We start from the raw sequence: 20,787 nt of genomic DNA, 5'->3' as shown, positions 1-20,787 counted from the left end.
AATATGACTTAACCATTTCCCTCACTATTTGAGACTACAGTGGAGGCTGAAAAAGTGGATCACAGTCTGTTTGCTGACTCTTCTACCCTAGTGTGTGTTGATTGGACAACCTATCCTGTCCCAAATTGTAGAACAGAAAAGTTCTATGACCTGTCCCTTCTGTTAAAAATTACACAGGCCAACACACGTTTTGCTTCCTTAAACGCTACACCAATCCCTGGGTATATTTGGGGTGCTGATTCAAAAAATGGCATCCGTTTTGCCCTGTCACATCTAGTTTTGGAGATATAGTATAGCCTCATTAGTGAATGGTTCAAGCAGCTTCCTCATGAGACAGGAATTGTTCAGACAACTGACTTGAAGAGAGTTCCTTTGTGACAAAAATTTGAGAACCATTCAGTAGCTGAATGGCTGGCCTTGGAGGGCAAATGTGACTTCTGTGGGATACGTCAGGCTACTTACTCTGGAACATTGTGGTGATCTGCACTGCTGCTTTAGTGATGGGTGAGCAGAAAGTTGTGCTTTTAAAATTTAGGAAGCGCTGCACATCAGTTGAGATGGGGATCCTTTGGGATACCATCGCTATTGCAGTTAATATGCTGTGACCATCAATATTCTTACAGAAAGCACAATCGTAGTTCTCTGCCTATTATGAAATTGATACCCTATGGTCTTGAGATTTGGCATACCATGTCATCTTAGGGTTGGTTTCATGACTTGGTAAAATTAAATAAATGAGCAAACAAATTATGAGGTACATTGGAGGCAAAAAAAATTGTTTGGGGTTTTTTTCTTTCCTTTTTGGACTTTGCCAGAGACCTACAATTTGATTGCCTTCCTGGGTAATAATGGGGGATAATTTCATGACTTCTGAAAGTACAAAACACTGTTCGCGTTATCTGAAGTATGATGCAAAAAGTTATCACTGGCTGGAACTTCCAAATCTGATTACCTAAAGGACAGTTACTAATTTAGGCACAAAAACACAATGGCTGGTCTCAGATCATCCAACAAGCTATAGTTGGTTGGATTGTGAACGAGTCTATGGATGCTTTCTTCCCTCCCCTTTCTTGGCTCTCTTTACTTGCCCAACTAGATGCAGTTTTCTGATTTCTCACACTATAGTTTTCTGCAATATCTAAACCAGGAATCTGGGGTTTAAGTGATTCCAGCAAACCAATCTGATTAGAGTTTGATCCTGATTTGATGTTCTGGTTTATTGCGATCACTTAAACCACAACTTCTTGGTTCAAATGACCAATTTGGGTGGGATTGGCTTTTGTGAATACTCAGTATGTTTGGGACATGTTCTAATTATTGGATATGTAAATAACTGTTTAGGAGTCAAATGTTTGTTCACATACTACACCAAGCATCACAGTCTCTTAATAGCAATGAATGTAGAAGACGTGTAGGATTGCAACCTAATTACTACAAATGTTGGTGGATATTTAGAGGACAAGAGTGACAAGAGTAACAGGGGACAAGAGTAACAGGCCAGGCCCCCTTCTCCTCCACCTGTTTCACCACCATTTTATGGGTGCAGGTTTGGGAAAGGACTGCAGCGTAGTGGTAGAGCACCAACTTTGCATGCAGGTCTCGGTTTCAAGTCATGGCACCATCAAGTGGGACAAGGACATACGGCTTTCTGAAATCCTGGAGAACCACTTTCAGTCAGTGTAAATAATTTTGACCTAAATGGACCAGCAATCTAACTGCATAAGGTAGCTTATATATGCGCAGTAGTTAAAGTACTGGCTCCATCTGCAACGATTCCAAAATAACAAAAGAGAGCATCTTGGTACCTTCACTGCCATTCTGTTAACTCTCAGTCTTCTGCATTCACTGTCTGCTTATGGGCTTGTAGATATGGAGGAGGAGGTTGGTGGTTGCTAAACTGGAATTGGGATGCAGCGAGATAGCAAGAGCAGTCAAAGTGGATTCTCAAAATGGAGAGAGCCTCCATCTGTGCCTGTGCAGCATTGCAAGAGGGAGAGATTGTCATTGTCGAAAAGTTCCTTGAGATCCAGGTTGCTGAGGCTCCAAGGTAACCAATCAAGCCAGTCATCAAGTTTTGACTCTAGAAGGTGGTTTTGTATGGAAGGATGATCAACATGATAAGGCACAGCATAAAGAGCTGAATTTTGTGCTTGGTTATTTTGTTGAATTCCTTTAGCGAAGGATCAAACAACATACTACATTCAAAACACAGCTTGACCCTGTGTCACTGGAATTTAAAAAAAACAACAACAGACATCAGGTGCAACAGGGTAGTACAATCAGGGTTGGTAGTGTGACACTTGGGAAGCGGTTTTCTTCTTTTCCTGCCATGCTGTGGATTCAGCCCTGATCACGCATTCCCTGATCAAGCATTCCCTGAGCAAGCAGCCCTGATCAAGCATGATTGCTTATTTGAGTTTAAAAAAAGACCTGAACTGCAAGTTTAACAGAATGTGATGTTGAAGTCACGTTCCATTTATCTCCAAATGTCAGCAGTGGTAAACTGCCTTGCTAGATGGAATGTCTTCAAGAATTAATGCTAATTGAACTTTCTGTTTTCCAAATCAAAGCCTTGATTTTTCTAATTAATTCCTTTTTTTATGTGATGACAAAGGCATGATTATAGACTCTGGGCTTTAATATTCTTATGAACTCATGACTCAAGCAATGTTTATTATGATCAGAGTTTTGCAATATCAGAAAAATTAGATATTTTTTTCTGGAGTTTTGCGTGTCTGCAAGTACTTCTTTATATCTGGGGAAAATGTTGAGTTGAAAACGCCTTAGCCATAACAACCCAGAGCGTTTGCTGGGTTCTAGCCAATTATTCATATTCAAGCATTACATGCCATTGATTTAGACAACATTTTCCGTTCTCTTACAGTGAAGACTTTATTTAACCCTGCTCCAGCTCTCACTGACCTAGATCCACAATTTTATACCTATTCTGACATCATCTGCTGCAACGAAAGTGAGGTAAATACAGATACCATTGGGGTGACGGAGCTTGACAAGTGAAACTTGGAAATTACCTCCATTTTTTTCATGAGGTTGCAGATACAGTAATGTGTTCAGCTTCTGAACACGCTATCTTGCACCATGGGCATACAAAGGGCTGATTTTACTTGAAATAGTCTGGATAGCAACTAAAATAGAATCCATAACCTCCAGAAAAATATATCCACTTCATTGGCTGTAGTGAATCGCCAGAACAGGAATGGTCATATAACTTGCATCACAGCTATGGAATGCTGTGTATTGAAAGCAATGTATCCAGCTTCCAGCTCTTCTCTTGACACTTCCAGTCTGGTTTTTGTCCACTTTTTTCCTGATTCTCATGCATCCACAGTAGCCACTCCTAGAGTTATCCCATGGCTGCAGAAGGCTGTGTTGTCCCTCACCTTGCCTAAGTTTCCTCCTCTTGAGATCAGTATGTTGAGAAGTTCGAGATCCCACATAATGATGTTGGTGGATTATTTGGTGTAATTGTTGCATATTTTGAGAGTCAGTAAAACCTTAAATGGACAACTGAGTTTTAGAAAGGCTGCCACACTGCATTTTTGTGGATATTTGGCTGTTGGAATATGATAAAGGTTGATATAGGATAGGATACCCGCAATAATAATAAGCATTTGTATAGTTCTTTTGGAGTGTTCCAAGCACTTCTCATGTATTACCTTGATGTAATCCATATTACAGTCCTGTAAGTTATTTTGTAACTAGGGAAGACTGAGGCTGAGAGGATGGCTTGATCTAAGGTGAGTAAGTTCAGGGCAGAGATGAAACTCGAACCAGGGAAGTCCTGATTCTTCACTAGTATGTTATCCCAATTCTCATAGGAAAGAGTATGCTCACAGATAAAAACACAGGGCTTGTATCCTTTGGCCTTGCCTCCTTTGACTTAGCAGGCTTTAGTTTCTTGTTGCTACTGAATGCTGTTCTGCACAAACCAGTGTCATAGTGGTGCATGCTTTCTCCATGCTAGCAAAAGCACAGGGTTTTCTCATGCCATATTAAAGAGAAATTATTTGTCATGCAAACAGTCCTCCTACATCAGCCAAAGCAGAGACAGAACAGTGCAGGTGCAGCCTCTAAATGTAGTTAGCTACTTAATGCAAAATTTAAAGTGACCAGTGGGAAAGGCGTAGGATTTTACTTATCCATTGTTCATCTTTGTGGCCTGAAATGGGATTAAAGAGAAAATGTTTACTTGCAGTCTTCCACTTAAAATCTTTACCAAGGAAAAGAAAATTCAATTTAACATCTGTGTGGCGTTTTGGTCTGATCAGCCGCCTCGCTTCTAGGGAAGTGGAAACTTCTGCCCCATTGTCGGTGCTAACTGTGAAGTTTCTGCCAGGTGCTTTCATAATTCTGATGGTGTACAAGTAATTGCCAGTTTATGATTGGCTGATAACAGCTATGGAATTAGACAGGAAGTTTCTGTTATTTATCTTTTCAACAGCAGAAGCAAAAAACTATTCTGTGACATTCCTGAGTCTTGGAAGCATCATATGTAGTTGTAAAAAGTGTCATGTGGGCCATGTCCCCTGAACCTATGGAATAGAAGCCCATAAATTATAATATCTGTTTCCTTGATGTTATGGATCCTTGAGCAACTGCGAATACTTATTGTTCTAAAACATTTTGTTCCTCACTTATGTTTTGAGCTAGGATAAAACAAAAACAAAATCAGAGATATCGAAGGACCATCTACCACAAAGGACATTTTGCAAGTACAACAGGGTGTGTGTGTGTGTGTGCGCGCGCGCGCACTTAATTTGCTATTTGTGGTTCAGGCACAGAATATTGCAAACACATCTTGCAAGGTTATCAGTTCCTGGTTTTTTGCTTAGCTTGTACTTTGGGCTTTTTTTCTGTCTCTTCCCAGAAAGATTGAGCCTGTTGAAACTGGCTTGTTAATTTACTGTGTACCAGATGTAGCAGAGCCTAATCCTGAGGTTTGTCCAGGAATGTGCTGGTTCTGTGTTCTCCTAATGCTTCTAATGAAAGAAATGCAGAATAAGTAGTGTTCTGCTTATTCAGATTTTAGCTTGTGGAAGCCAAACCTAAGGTTAAGTATTGCTAAATATTTTCAAACTTTCCAAATTTTCAAAGAAACTGTGTCGTTATTACAGCATTGTCAGTGTCCATGCTATTTGTTAGCTTTTTTGTTGCTCTAAACTAAAAAAAAATACCCGTGCTATTTTACTATGCAACAGAGATAGATTCCTGTTCCCAAAGATCATGAAAATCAAAATTTCAGTAGTGGGGAATAGAGCAGAGGGAAGGAGATGATGGAGGAATGAGATAGCAGGGGATGAACTGAGCAAATGCATTTACATATGTGGGCTTGGTTACTCTTCAGGGCAAGGTTTAGGGGCTTAAGTGAAAGCCTTTACAGAAAAGATGAGTTTTGAAATGAGTGAAGAAAGCAAGAAATTACATTGCATATATGTTAGGGAAAGAGGTCAAGGCGGGGGGGGGGGGAGAGTGAGCAGACAGGCAGCCCAATCCTGAGCTTCCTGGCGTGCAGGGCTGCAGCGGTTCAGAAAATGGCTGCCGCTGCATCCTATGCACTCTTGGCAGCTGCCAGCGGCTCCTCAGGAGAAGGGAACTTTCATCCCCTTCCCCCAGGTAAAGCGAGTAGCCCCACAATGGGGCTACTCAATTCTACAGCAACCCAAAGATCAGCATAGACTCAAGAGCCTCCATGTCGGGCAGCCAGCCCAACATGGAGGCTCTGGATCCGATGGAGCAGCCTCCTCTTCTAGCCCTCTGCCCTCCCCGGAATGCCTCCTCCCCACGCCCCCACCTATCTCTCTGCTGCTCGGCAGTCCGCATGACCACCAAGCAGCAGAGCTCTAGCACTAGCCTATCGGCAGCCAGTGCTGCACTAACACTGGCGGAGCACCGGTGCTAGGGCCCGCAAATGTACCTTACGACACATTTGCGACATTGATCGCCCGCGGTCAGCCGGCATGCAAAGCTAAGGATTGGGCCCAAAGTTATTTAAGAGAGCATGAGACGTCCGGCAACTGAAATTGGAAGCACTGCAGAAACAAATGCTCAGCACAGCGATATCAGGAGGATAGGAAGACACAGCATAGCAAGCTCATGGGGAGTTTTGCAAGTAAGTTTGAAGACCCTGTGCTGGATTTGGGGTGGAAAGCCAGTTCAGGAATTTGAAGAGGAGCATCACATGGTCTGAGAAAAATGAATGATTTTAGAAAAATTTTGGATTGTTGTGAGAGGTGTTACATGGGATGGCCAGGGATCACATCTAACTGCATATAAGCTACGTAGCTCCATGTTAATTTTCTATACTGGTAGAGATCCTTAGATTGAAGCCTTGGGCAGTGCTGCAGTGGGGACAGCACTAGGTGAGTAAGACCTTTGGAGGTAATGCACTGAGACCGGCATGCCATGGTTGTTTCCATGCTCTTCCATGGAAAAATGTTCATTGTTAACCAATATGGAAGATTGCAGATTGCCGTAAGACTCATGGCAATGTCCATATTTCACTCAGCTTGGTACGAACACAGGCTGCCTTAACTGTGAGAGTTAGAGAGGGGCCATCGCTCCATAATAGGCTTCGTACTTTGCATGCAGAAGGTTGTGGGTTCAATCCCTGGCTTCTCCAGGGTAGGGTAGGGTAGAGAAAAATTCCAGTGTCAAAGCTTGAGGAGCCACTGCCAGTCAGTGTTGACAGCAGTGAGCTAGGTGGACCCATGATCTGGCTCCTATGAATGGAAGATGAATGTGTTGCACAGAGAAGTGTGGAAGCAACCATAGTAGTATCTGCAATCATGCCACTCCAGATGGGCCTAAAAGGAAAATGATCTTAGGTAGGCCTAAAAGGAAAGTGAAGAAGCCCAACATTGAGTAGGTAGCTAAACAGTGGGATGGGGATGGAGAGCTTATTGCCATTTTTGAAGTTTCCACTGAGCCTGGGAATGTGACCAAGTATGTCTCCTCCTAAGATTCAGCTACTCAAATACTGTTGGTTGATTGATTGGTTGATTGATTGATTTACTTGCAAAAGTAAGTGCAGCCAAACAAGAAGGTAGCTTGAGTCTATGTTGTACCAATTGTGTATATTGAACTAACATCTGCATTGCTTGGTTTTTGTCATGACAAGTTTACATTTCTCTGTGAACTTGTTGGTTGCCGGATGTAAACTTGTGGATTGAGAACATCTACAATTAGAATTGTTGTGTGCAGTTTACCTTGATTTTAAAGGTTTGTTCATTGTCCTGTGAGCATCTTCTACCGTAAACAAGATTGGCAGGGGGGAATCTCTCTTGCTTGGATATACATAGAAAGCTATTAAAAATATCCTTCACAGCGCCCTGCTATTGTGTTTTATTTCTCTTTTTCAGACAGCCATTAGTTGTTTCCTCCAATTGTAACTGAGGTTTTTATTGGTGGGAGGAACTTTCCAACATAGTCCAGCAAGTTTTATATTTAATATCACAATTGACACTGATTGGTACATTTGGACTTTTGGCACGTAACATCTGTCTAGCGTCTGCTACCTTTGTGGGGAAGTGACTCTTCCAGTGTCCCGATTTTCCCCTTTGTGACTCAGCAGCATCACAACTGTTGCAAACTGCTGGAGGCGACTCTTTGCAGAGGCAGCAGAAACTCTGGATGGCATCAGCATTTTGATAACTAATGCACAGTGCAGGGCAAGGAGGGAGAGCTCCACGAGTAACAATCCGCAGCTATGTGTACTCTGCCCTTTTTACAAACACACACCAGTGTTCTGTGCCAGGGCCTCTTCCTAATCTTTTAAATCAACACAGAGTGGTGTTTATTTATTTACATTCTATGTTACGCTCTTCCTCCTTGGAGCTTACAGTGCCATTGTTGCACAGTTGAAGCCCCCAAGTGGTGAGAAGTCCCAGAAACACTGTGAGAGGGGTTTGTTTCATTGCGGGGAGGGGCACACTGGAGATAATTTTTGTAATTGCTTAATTTCAGAAATGTATAAGGAGAAGGCTTATGTGGGAGATGGCCAGATAGCAATTGTCAGCCCAATCAGTGGCACACCTGGCATGGGAACTAGAGGGCCACATGGTCCAGGGGTGGGATTTAGCATCCCCATGCCTGCTGCTCCCCCCCCCCCGAGATTTTCTGAGGACCAAAACTCATCACTTCTGGTTTTCAACTGAAAACCTCACGTGGCCTCTCCAACCCTCAGAACATCTCAGGGGGACCCTGGAGGTGTGTCCCCAGACCGCAAAGTGTTAAGGAATACCACTGAACCCAATCCTATCCTCAGAGAGCAAATAGAGTGTAGTGGCTCTGGAAAAGGCTCCACTGCATGCTGTGAACCATCCAGGGACCATGATGTGATGGAGACAAAGAAATTTTTACTTACCCATTCCACTACACCACGGGCGGCAAACATTTTGGTAGGAGGGCCACATCATCTCTTACACTGTGTTGGGGCCTGGGAAAAAATTAATTTACATTTCAAAGTTGAATAAATTTACATAAATGAATGCATTAGAGGCGGAACTTATATGAATAAATGAATTTTACTCAGCTTATTTGTAATACACATGAGAACTATAATACAGGCATGTAAAACCACATGAGAACTATGAACTGTTTGCCACACACCTCTTGCACACTGAAAACATGTGGACCAAACCAGAAACACATGGAGACAAAACTGTTCAGAGGAAATGGGGGGTTAAAATAATACCCAGGGAAAAGCAGAAAACACATGGAGACTATAAAAGACATTGCTCTAACTGAGCCTGCAGCTTGTATCTGGCAGTTGTGACCAGCAGTCGCGGGCCAGAGGCTCATTGGAGACTGGGGGCTCCCTCCGGGCTGGATTAGGGAACCCTGAGGGCCACAAATCACCCCTGGCCTGGGGTTTGGCCTCTCCTACACTACACCATGGTTCCCAGTGGGCTTGGATCTACTCCAGCTCTATGACTGGTGCATGTCTGAGTGGGTCCAAGGGGGTAGGTTAAGGCCGGAAGGGGGCATTGGATATTAACAGGACTGGTACAGCCAATATTCTCCCCTTCTCTGAAACACACCCAGTCAGCCCTGATCCTCACCTCAGCCTTCCCACTCCTGCTTCCAATTTACCAGCATCAGTGGTGGCTGAACATTCTGGTGACACATGCATGGAACTCAACCTTTGGTGTCATCTGGAGTTATGGTTGTCCTCTCTCTCTCTCTCTCTCTCTCTCTCTCTCTCTCTCTCTCTCTCTCTCTCTCTGTCATCTAATCTCAGGGAGAGGACTGGAATGAAATCCAGACAAAATGGGGTTCCCCTGATTCAGAGAACTACAACTCAAGTGTTGGGTTGTCAAACTGTCCTGGATGGGATTGCACTTTCTCTGTAATAGCACATTTGCACCTTGGGGGGACCTTCTGGTTTCTGTGCTGCTCCTGGATCTCCAAGTGATGGTGGTGACCAGAGAAGCCTTTGGAAATGCATCTGTATTTCAGTTGTTCAGACCTGATTATGTTGCTCTGTGCCTTGGTGACTTCAAGATGACTACGGTAATATGCTCTCCATAGGGCTACCCTTGAATACTGTCCAGTAACTGCAATTAGTGTAGAACATGATGGCTCATGTTTTCTCAGGAGTTCAGCGATATGACTCTGTCACACCACTGCCACCTTGCTTGTGGGCGCAATTCAAGGTGCAGATCTTTAAAGCCATTCATGGCTTGGGACCATGATATCTAAGGCACCATCTTCTTCCATATCAACCAGCTGAGGCCATCAGCAGGATCCTTCTCCAGATGCCACCTATGGCTGAGGCTAGATTAGCAGTGATAAGAGGTAGGGACTGTTTGGCCACCACAGAGACTATGGAGCTCCCTCCCAACTGAGGGCCCAATCCAATTTTTCAGTGCCAGTGCAGCCATGCCAATGGGGCATACACTGCATCCTGTGGTGGGGAGGCAGTCCCAGAGGCCTCCTTAAGGTATGGCAATGTTTGTTCCATATCCACCAGTGCACCGGTGCTGGAAAATTGGATAGGATTGGGCTATGATTTGAGTCTACACTCCCTGTTGGCCAGCAAGGGTTAACAACTTTTAAAAATTCTTGTTAGCTTTGCCTCCTTCATTTCTCTTCCTGGTTGGTAATCTTATCTGCTCTTTGTTGTGGATCTGTGTGTGTAAATTTAAAAAAAAATTAATGCTGACTTTATTGTGATTTGTTTTTTATGCATTTTAATTTATGGCTGCAAGCCACCCTGGGCACCTTGGTGTTGGGGGGGGGGGGGAAGGGCAGGATAGAAATATTTTAAATAAAATAATGTGCACCTAATAATGTGGCATGCAGGTATGCCAAAATACATTTTCAGATGCATTTATCATGCATTAAATAGGGAACTGGGATTGGCTGCCCCTCCCTGCCAAGAACACACTAGGTGGATTTCTGAATGTGTGACTTCAACACTGCTGAACAGTCTCAATGACTAACTCAGTATGTTCATTTTTTTTAAAGGCTGCTACATGCTTATGGTTTGTTTGTTTTAACTGTGTGTTTAATGCTTTCCTTCAGGCAGAAATTCTAACAGGAATAGCAGTTGGGAACCCCGAAGATGCTGGGCGTGTTGGACTTGCACTGCTAGAGAGAGGCTGTAAGACTGCCGTTGTAACTCTGGGCCCAGAGGGCTGCGTTGTGGTATCTACGAAGGAACTGATCCCAAAGCATGTTCCCACTAAGAAGGTCACTGCTGTGGACACCACGGTATGTGTCTGATTTAAGGGGCTGCTTTGGAGGAAGATTATGTGAGTGTTAAAAGCTTCCAGTAATCACACAGATCTCTGGGCAGGACTTGGTTTATTCCAGTAAAGTGCTGTCTTCCAGCTTGTTGTGCGTGAGTGTGGGTTTACCCAAGATTTATAGGCTGCATTCAGTAGATAGACCAGAGCGGTATGTACTGATGATATCACAGTATTCCTCCTTTGCCCTTCTGTCTCTTCTGTGTTGCTGCAAGATCTTGAGCAGTCACAGTATTCCTCCTAGTTCAAGATGGCAAACATAATCAGTTGGCATCATCAGCTCAAACACCCCTGAACCTTCTGTGATGGGAGAAAGGGAGACGCCCAGCAGACTCCCCAAAACGGCGTGGCAGGTTCTGTCCACACATGCCTGAGCTGTTTGTATTGGCAAGGGCCTTTGCTTTGTAGAGCTTAAGTAGTCTCAGGTGCTCAAATTCCACAGGGCATCGTTAAAAGCAGTAGAAGCAGCATGCCATGCCAAATTAATGTCGCGATTTGTAAGGTCAATGACCTGCATCTTTCATGAATTGTAGGGCTGGTTTTGTGTGTGTGTGTGTGTGTGTGTGTGTGTGTGTGTGTGTGTGTGCGTGCGTGCGTGCGTGCATGCGTGTGTTTTCCCCTCTCTCCCCCAGTTCTTTTTCTACACGTAATCAAGCATGGACTGAAAACACTATTCAAATGGAATGTCAGGATTATTTGTTCAGCAGCTCCAACCATCAAGAAAGGCAATAGTTAAGGTTGTGATAGCAATTTTATCTCACCCGCATTTAGAGCTGGGACATTTTGTGCTTGTGCTTCTGTTTGATGTAAATCCAGAGTAGCTCTAATAACGTTGTTGAGAGCACTGTATGTACCAGCTATACATTTTAACTGCCTGATGTCATGAAGTGTAGCATGTGTTCTCTTGCAATAGCTGTGATACTTTTTTTTTCTCTCCTTGTTTTTGTTCGAGAAAAATATAGTTCTGTATGCTCTTTGACAAGAATAGCTGGTTCTCTTCGGGGTGGAGGGTGAGGATTGATTTTCTCCTGAAGAAAGCAAATCTGTGTTCCTGCTGGTTACCTGCACTCATTGCTGTTGTGACTGACTGGAAATCTTCTTGCACCTCCCAAAATAGCAGACTGCCAGTCCAAACGTAAACCGGCTCCCACCGGCAGGACAGGCATCTGTGCACTGTTGAAAATGTGCCGTAAGGCATGTTTCAGGTGAAGGCGAAGGCCTGTGTTGCTGGCAGAGAGGCCTGCACCGACAGGCCTCCATGAGTGTTATAGTAGCACGCACCAACCAGGGGTATGTCGTACACCAGATGGCAGGAAAGAGGGGAGAGGGTGGAATGGGGGAATAGATGTTTTGGGATGGGGAGGGGAGAGTAGAGTAGAGGCCCGGGATGGGGTACATGGTGGAAGAGGCCTCCACTGCATCCTAGTCCCTGTACTGGGTCTGAAAGCCCTACATGGGGCTACTTGGTTCTGTGCCAGCGATGTAACTGTGGGTCGACATGGAGTAAGGGAACAAATGTTCCCTTTGAGGAGACTTCTAGCTGCCTCTTTGCCCAAGCAGGATACATCAGCAGCCATTTCAGTACCACTGTGTTGTGGCATGAGCAGCCCAGTTAGGATTGGGCTGTGTGAATCTGTGGAGCAGTTTGGTGAGAGCCAACAGGGTGAACCACCAATGCCATCTTCTTTGCAAATACAACTGAATGTTTCTGAGAGTCTTCTTCGCTGGGGCTGCCTCACCCATAAGTCTAGCCAGCAACCTACTCACAGCTCTTGAGTCTCTGGATGTAGACTTGGATTCCAAGAGACTATATGCTTTACCCAAGCACCTGTTGCCCTCTGACTTTCTCCTCTTAGAAACTGCCCCCTCCTAAGCCTGAAATCTACGCACATACAACCCAGGATCCAAAGGGCTGAGTAGGCATGTGCTATGCATGCATGTTTTATTTTTCTTCTGTCAGTTCAGTTGATCACATCAGGTTACATTTTCGCTTGGGTTTTCATTTAAGCTGCAAACTGGAGAGCTAGTCATGCATTAAACTGTACCAGGGTACAGCTGTGTGCCCAGGTGCAATCAGTTTTAGCCTGTACCTGAGTATAGTTGTTCACACATTTGATTTGATGCAGGTACAAACTATGTACAGTGCATGTAGGTTGTTGGTCTGTAAAAACAAATCCAGGTAGAATCATTCACACAACAATGTGACCTGCAGATACAGACCTTCTGCACCTGAGTGCAGCATAGGATGAGAACAGTCCTTTGGGTTTTGAGTGGTTAGACTTGAGGGTGTGGTACATTCAGAAAAGCACTGCAGATTTGCACCTATTTTTCACCCCAGTTCTCCACTGTGTTTAAATTTCTGTTAAGGAGGCTCTTGCTTTGGTTCAGCTTACTTCTGGCTTGGGCATCAGTCTTGAATGTGTCTGTTATTGGTTCAGCCACAGTTATTCAGTCTATTATTGATTCAGCCACTGGTCCAGTTCAGACAACCCATCTAACTAGTTTGTTGGATCGGAAACAAGTTGTGTGCATTCTCTCTTTCCCTCATGCATTCAACTTAATTCAAGTCACCTGGTTTGTTAAACCACTCCAGGAGATAGGCTTCACTTAAATGGCAGGTGGTAAACCAGAATCGGACTGTGGTTTGCTACCCTGTTCAATTCAACAAGAAAAGTGATTTCCCTCTCCATGCATCATGACACCACCAGTATAACTAGCATGGCTATCCCTCCCTGGCAACAAGATGCCTCCCCACCTGTTCACTGTATCTGGCTGGAATTTGCCAGAACTACATGAAGACTAATGCTGCTTTAGTGCCAAGACTCAAATCCTTTTGTTGTTAAGGTCCTTACCAGAAAACCTCTTTTCTCAGCATATATGGGGTTGATATAACCTTAATTCATCTTCTCGTCCGAAGAAGCATAGGCTTAGTAGCAGATCTGCTGCCTTGCACCATTTCAGTGTGTTTGTTACCCTGCGTGGTGCTTAATTTCTGAGGAAAGAAGTGAGTCCTCTATAGTTATTGCGAGTTAGTCTTGCTCTTTTTCTCATTTCAACTGTGTGGGAGCTGTTTCTATATGCTCAGCAGGAAAGGACATGTACTCTGTGTTACAGGCACTTATTTATTTATTTAAAAAGATTTCTACCCCACCTTTCCTCTGCTGAAAGCAGATGCCCAGGCACTTTCTTCTAGCTTCTGTCCCAAGCATGCTCTGGCACCAGAAATCAAGTTCTTTGAGGCTGAGGCTAAGCCCAGCTAGTGGATTAATGTAAAAGTGCAGACACCTGATTTTGTGAATGAAAGTCCCTATTATATTTTGTTGAGCAATTCACTTATGACTTCATGGTTCTCATAATCCACCTTCATTTGTTTTTCTGTTGTTTTTTTTGTAAAATGGTGCTTCTTTCACACATTTAATCCATGTGGATTGTCCTTTTGTGGTGTAGCTAAGAACTTTCCTAGATGAGAGTTTTGTGATAACCATGCATTGTTTGGGGGAAACAACTGCATTCGTTAATCACCGTTAAGAAGTATTTGAGCCTCTTACCTTATTGACAGTTTAGGCAACCAAAAAAAAAACCAAAAACCTAAATGTTGTGTGAGTGAATAGTATTCTTGTTCCACATAACAGTCTGACCCCCTATATTCTTACAAAGCAAACAGTGAAAATACCTGTTAAACTACTTGTATTATACCAAATTAATTTAATATATTTTTCTCACTGGAGAATTATCTTGTTTAGGCCTGAAGACAGAACTCTGATCTCATTCATCTGCATTTTCTTCCTTCTGCTTATTGTTGCTGATGTGAAGGTCCTTCAGCACACATTTGTGCTGTCTCCAGGGCTAACCCAGGACCCCTGACACCTGAGATGGCATGCCAAACGCTGCCCTCACCCCCCTTACCCTTCACCCCTCCCCAAACAGCCTCTGCTCACTGGATAGGAAAAGGGAGATGAAGCCGAAGAGAGTGAGAAAGGAGATTGATCGGCTAGAGTGTCTCTGACTGAGAAGAGTGGTGAACTAAAGTGTCTTAGCTTACCACTCTGTTCTGCACTCTCTTCTGCTTCCGCTTTGTTCCCGTCTTCCCTTTCTAATCCAGGGAGGGAATAGAAGGAGAAGGTACAGTGGATGTGAGAGGAGGGATGGAGGTGAGTACACCCCAATCTGCTGCCTGAGTCGATCACATCGGTTGGCCTCATGGATGGGTCAACCCTGACTATTTTACATAAGAAGAGCCTTCCTGGATCAGACCAAAGTTGAGAATCCTCCTTCCAGCTGTGGCTATACAGAAACCTCTGGGAAGCCCACAAGCTGGCCATAAAGGCCACAGCCCTTCCTGGACATAAGTGTTTTGGGCTCTTCTGTCAGTAAAAGCTGACCTTGATTTATAAAGAAAAAAATGCTTTTTTTCAAATGTATGCTGTCATTCCAAGAACTGTTGGCAGAATAGATCACATTCATTTCCTGCAGCATTTATGATCAGGATGGGTGTTTTGCAAAGTACCTTAAGATTCCCGAAAGCTCAAAAATCATTGCTGTTCTTATGAAAAAGCATAAAGTAACAAGATTCTGTCAGGAAAATGACACCCTCTTTCTTTTGCAGATCTCATTACAGTACTTATGCTTTATAGGTAAGAAATTGCCATATGCCCAAGAGGCCATTAAGATCCATTTTCAAGCACCAAAATGGGACAAGAAAGAAAATAGGCAGACCAAAGCCTTTATTAACTATCTCTGAAATTCCACCTTTAGTAGCCACAATTTAAATAACATTAATTTCCTAAGGGCACAATCTTAATGTGCCTTTGGGCCAGCACTAATCCCTTGTGCCAGCCTGGGACTGTTGCAAACGTGTCATAGGGCACATTTGCACCAACTTGTGAGTGGGGGAGGCCAGTGCAAGGATGCGCACCAGCCTCCCCACGCTGACGTGAGCTCCAGACCCAGGAAGTTTGCACTGGCCTTTCCAGGCTGGCACAGGGGTGGAGGGAGCATGGGAAGGGTGGGAAGGAGACGTTTCAGGGTGAGGGCGGTCCTGTGGGTAGGCGGGGAGTGGGAAGCCAGGCTCTGGGCTGCTCGGATTTGCGCCACCTCTTTAGGTGGCACAGATCTGAGTAGCCCCATTGGGGCTGCTGCAGTGCGACATGGGGTAAGGGGAATTTTTTCCCCTTGCCTCGGGCCAAGCAACAGCCAGCCCCAAACTTGTGCTGGATACAGCGCTGGCCCACCAGCCACCCTGTTCTAGCGCATGTTAGGATTGTGCTATAAATGAGAAAAGATCTAGGGTGTCTGTTTTAAAAGTCACATTGGATTGATTGTGTCTCCTTCCCCCCCCCCCATCCTGTTCCCTGTTACTAGACAATGCTGCTTTCCCCCCTTCCTTAAGATAACAGCTAATACACAGTGGTGTGTTTAAGTAGCCTTAGGACATAATGGTCTCTTAAAGATGAAACCACGAGCTTTTCACCTGCCTGGTTCCGCCAAAGTGTTGCAACCCACACACAATGTCTCCTGTCTAATTGCCTCCTGTCTGAGACTCTGGGGTTACCTGTCACAGGTCATGGATGTTGTTATGAGAATTCTGAATTGCCTGACAATTTCTCAGAATGTCTCTTAATCCTCTCCTTTACAACATGCATGCATGTTTGTTTTTAAAAAAAAACAAGACTCAAAAGATGAGCTCTTTTTTCCCCAATAAGAACATTTGGACATATATTGCATTACATCAACCATCAGATCAGGTGGTCTTTTTGTTTGTGTTTCCTGCCTTTTTCTGTTCGGTTGAAGTGGATAAAATAAGCTGCATTAGAGCAACTATGGTGTTTGCAGGCAAGCAGGGCTGGGCACATAGGTGACCACAGGGGCCTGTGTCAGACTCGATGTCTTCATTTTAAATCACATTTTACTAATTTACAAGAAGCCATTGATGGAGACTTTCTGCCCATTTTATAATAGCAGTGTCGCCACATGAGAGGTTTGTCTCACCAGAAGGTTGCAAGAGACATAAGACCAGTTCTCCATCCCAGGGATGTAACTCAACATCACTGACCCTCTTCCTCAAAAGCCTCTCCCTTCCTTTGGTGCAGCTTTATTGTATCTCCAAATAGTAGACCAAATCCAAGCTAGCAAAATGCAGTGGCTCCCTGGAAGAAAATGGAAGCGTATAAATAAATCCCAAAAGAGAGCCCTCTTTAAAAAACAGCCTTTCATTGTTTCTTGACTTTGTGGCCTAACGGCTGTGACTCAGGGGGATATAAATACGGAATTCAATCCAATGACTAATTACTCAAAATTCTGTGCCTCAGCAGAAGTGGAACCTGTGGTTGACTCGAATACTATCAAATGCCTTTGCTGTTCCATAATACCCCTTGCTGTTCTGCTATCTAGCATGCATTTGCCCTGAAAACAGTGATTTTTATTTCAGTTAACCTCTTGACAATTGAAAAAGCAGCTGCTGGGGAAGAAGCAGTTGGCAGACAAAGTGTCTGAAGGAGGCTTTTGCAACTCTCTGGAAGGAGGGGCAGTTAACCCTTCTCCTGCCCAAAGCTATTTTGCACTCGGGTTGAAAAATGCCATTGACCACAATGTCGAGGGGCCTGTTGAGAGTGGCAGCAATTAGCAGGCAAGCAATTGGGCTCTAATTGTGGTTAATCACACACCACTGTGGGGAGGTGGAGGGGATTATTGCAAGAATTAGGTCCCAGATAGTGATAGCATAATAGCTCCCTTTATTTATCACACAGCCAAAATAACCCTGTGACTTAGCCTTCTGCTTTCTCGCCTACAAATATGCAAGCCAATGATTTTTTTTCCTCTTTTGGTAATACAAAGAGCCATACAGAATAAATTAACCCACCAGCTGCTCCAATCCGCAACTATTACATTTTATTTAACACTGCATCTATTATTTCTTAAAGTTCAGCTTGGCAGAAAAAGTCTCGGGACTTGAAATCACTACTTCTGACTTGACTCACTTTACGGGAGACAAGGGTCTCTTGGATCATCTCTGCTTGTGCTCCTGATTCAGACCCTGGGGCCTTTTTCAAACAGCCTTTCTCCTCTTTCTCTGCACACTAATCATGCACTTGTTACTTATTTGTTGTTGAAGATCCTGATGCATTTCTGCCAGGAAATGCTTCTGCTTCAGGGATATGTCACGCTGGGTGCTAGGAAAACAACCTTCCAGCTAGTGCATAAATTGCTAGGGGATACAGATGGAATGCCGTTGTGTTGAGTGTCATGGCTTTATCTACAGTGCCATGTTCACAGAGGGGAGGGAAACCACACAGCCTCAAATCTGTACTAGTTTGGGACCCCTCTCAGAAAAATATGAAGAGTACCCAACCAGTTAATGGTCTGTTTCCATGTTTCCATTTTTGGAGGAAGGGGGGAACTGAATATGCATTTTCCTTATTTAAGCCATTGCTATCCAGATCTAGACACACACCTGAATACCATAAGTTTTCTGGGTTCTTGCCAATGGTCCATCACCACCTTTAAGATCAGTGGAGAGTGCATACTTGACTATAGCATCCACGTGCCAAGTTTGAACAGGGTAGCCATGCAAAAAGGAGCACTCATTGAATCCCCCACAATTGTGCAATTTCCTTATGTGTCAATGCCCCTGTCCTATTGAAGGCTATCAACTCCTTCCTTTTCATGGGAACAAAATACACCACAACTGATGTTTGCATTGGGGCTAGCGCATGTATAGCATTAAAAATAAGACTTTGTAAAAAAAATTCTAGAAAGGGCCAGTATAACGAGTCAGGCTTGGCACATGCAGATGGTCCTTAGGAGGATGAGAGATACCAGAGTCAATATATATTGCAGCAGGTATTCCCGTGGATATGGAGCCAAATGCGAGGAAGCATGAGTCATATTCACATGCATTTTCAGTAGTGCGTAGGAGCTCCTTGACATGCACCGGGGCTGTTGTAGGCACTTTACCAACACATTTCTTAATAAAGGGGGAAAAAACTTTTTCTTCTTATAGTTGCTGACAATCCTGTGCTGTGGATTTGAGGATTGCAAAGCCCTTTGCAAACCTTGGGGCATCTGGCCGCCCTTGGAGATCAGAGAGCATTATTATCCCTCATTTGCAGAAAGGAAAAAATGAGGCATCGGGAGGCGCACAGCTTTTTGAAAGATCATCTTCACATAATGAAGCTGTTGGATATGCTGGCAAAGGTTGCTCTTTGATTCGTTGCTGTGCAGCCTGATATCTGAAGCTTCATAAGGCAGGAACCCAAAACCCTTTCCAGACTAGTTGAAAGGCAGCACCCTCTGATTAAAAAAAAAGCCTCTTCCTAGCTCCGTATAAATGACTTTTTTGATCAATGAATGGAAATGTAATTTCAGCAAATTGAGCAAATGTAAACAGGTTTGTCCTGTACAGCTTGCAGTCTTAACATTTGCAGTGGGAGAGCTAGAAGACCACCCAGGTCATGGTCTGGTCTTATTTCTAAACCACCCAGCAACCTAATTAAATCCCTTTCCATCCCTTGTTTTAAGGAGAAGAGGCCTGCAGCCTTTCATAGTCTTCTTCCAGATGGAACTTCATTGTTGAATGGCAATCCAGCTGCTGGAGAGACATGAGCTGTGAGCAGTGTCCTAATTTACTGCAGATTACCCATGTATTAGGAGGGATACTTGGTGATGATATAGAAAATGAGATGAAAACCAATATTTAGTCATCCTCTCCCTCTGAGTTTAAAGAGAGCCTCACCGCTCAAAGCGACACATACCAGCTTTTAATTTGAAACAGAGTCCTGCCACAGAACATGCTTTCCCATGATAATGCAGCCCTGGGGTATGAAAAAATGCCTCTAGGCATGTGTGGAATACCTTGCCCTCCTTACTGAGTCATCTGAACTAGCCACAACACACACAGGATTAGTGAGAAGGGCTCTTGGGCAGAGGGTGTAACTTCTGGAAATTCCTTGCATTTCTCCTTAGAAATGGAAGTGCTGATCTTATCAAATGTAATTATCTGCCTCTGTGTCCACCCCAGTGGAAAACTTTTGTGGACATGAAGAGGCAAATTAGCTTTCCTTGTTGCTTCTTTTCCCATCATAGTTCCAGTGGGGCTCTTTGTGCCTACAAAATCCCACCCATGCAGAGAACAGGAGAGGAATCAGTTGTGAGTAAATACCCTGGCCTGCTATTTCCAGCCATAGAGTGGGAGCTGAATTGCGGGCGCCAGTCTTTTCCACCCAAAACTGCAGGCTGGAGGCGTTCTATGAAAGCAAACCTGCTGGCAGATAGGTGTGTCACTTTGCATCGTGGCATGGCAAACCCAGGCACTGGCAATAAGTAGACCTGCTGGGAGGTTGTTGCAGCATCCCGCTGCTTATAGCCGCAGGCTGGAATGGCTACCTGTAGGCAGTTTGTCGCAATCAATCTTGGGTCTCTGTGTTAGAAAAATATTACTAATCGAATAAGTCCTGAATAGGTATTCTAAACTGCCATTTCATAAGAGTGTGAGAAGAGCCCTGCTAGATCAGCTTCCTGTATCTCAGCTTCCTGTATCTCAGTGACCCACCAGATGCCTCAGGAAGCACACAAGACACCTGTGTTGTGTTGCCACTCCCTTGCATCTGGCATTTAGAGATTCGTACCTCTAAAGATTGCATAAAATCTTCATTACTTCTAAACTGTGATGGACTTTTCTTCCATAAATCTGTCCAGTCTGCTTTGAAAGGCATCTAGGTGGGCACCAGGAAGGAAGAAAGTTGAACACAATGATGGCACATCATGCATTTCCTTTACTAGACTGTAACTGGGAGACACGGGCAGGCATAGGTTGGCAGCAGCTACATATTCACAAGATCCTAAGTTGGTACCTTCTTATTCAGGAGACAGCTGAGTGGAGGCATTGACTATCTGGTAGCTATTATGAAATGGAGGTTGTGAAGGAGCATGTTTAGAAAGGGAGCAGACCGTGGCAGGAAGTTGTGCAGACACCTTTCTAGTCTGTAGCTGCCACATGGCAACAGCAGATGAGTATTGGTGA

General features: G+C 44.1%; 1 protein-coding gene across 3 annotated transcripts in view; it reads left to right on the top strand.

The window, feature by feature from the left end:
• The window catches only part of RBKS (ribokinase), a 61,034-nt gene that overhangs the window by 29,953 nt on the left and 10,294 nt on the right, over positions 1-20,787 (top strand). For all 3 annotated transcript variants that reach the window (XM_066618660.1, XM_066618659.1, XM_066618658.1), the window contains exons 6-7: positions 2,885-2,976; positions 10,546-10,734. In XM_066618660.1, coding sequence (XP_066474757.1) covers positions 2,885-2,976; positions 10,546-10,734 — 281 coding nt within the window. The remainder of the gene's footprint in view (positions 1-2,884; positions 2,977-10,545; positions 10,735-20,787) is intronic.

Source organism: Tiliqua scincoides, chromosome 1 (assembly GCF_035046505.1).
Source record: "Tiliqua scincoides isolate rTilSci1 chromosome 1, rTilSci1.hap2, whole genome shotgun sequence".
Classification (NCBI taxonomy): Eukaryota; Metazoa; Chordata; class Lepidosauria; order Squamata; family Scincidae; genus Tiliqua; species Tiliqua scincoides.
Note: the sequence above shows the minus strand (reverse complement) of the source record. Positions and strands in the feature narration are given on the sequence as shown.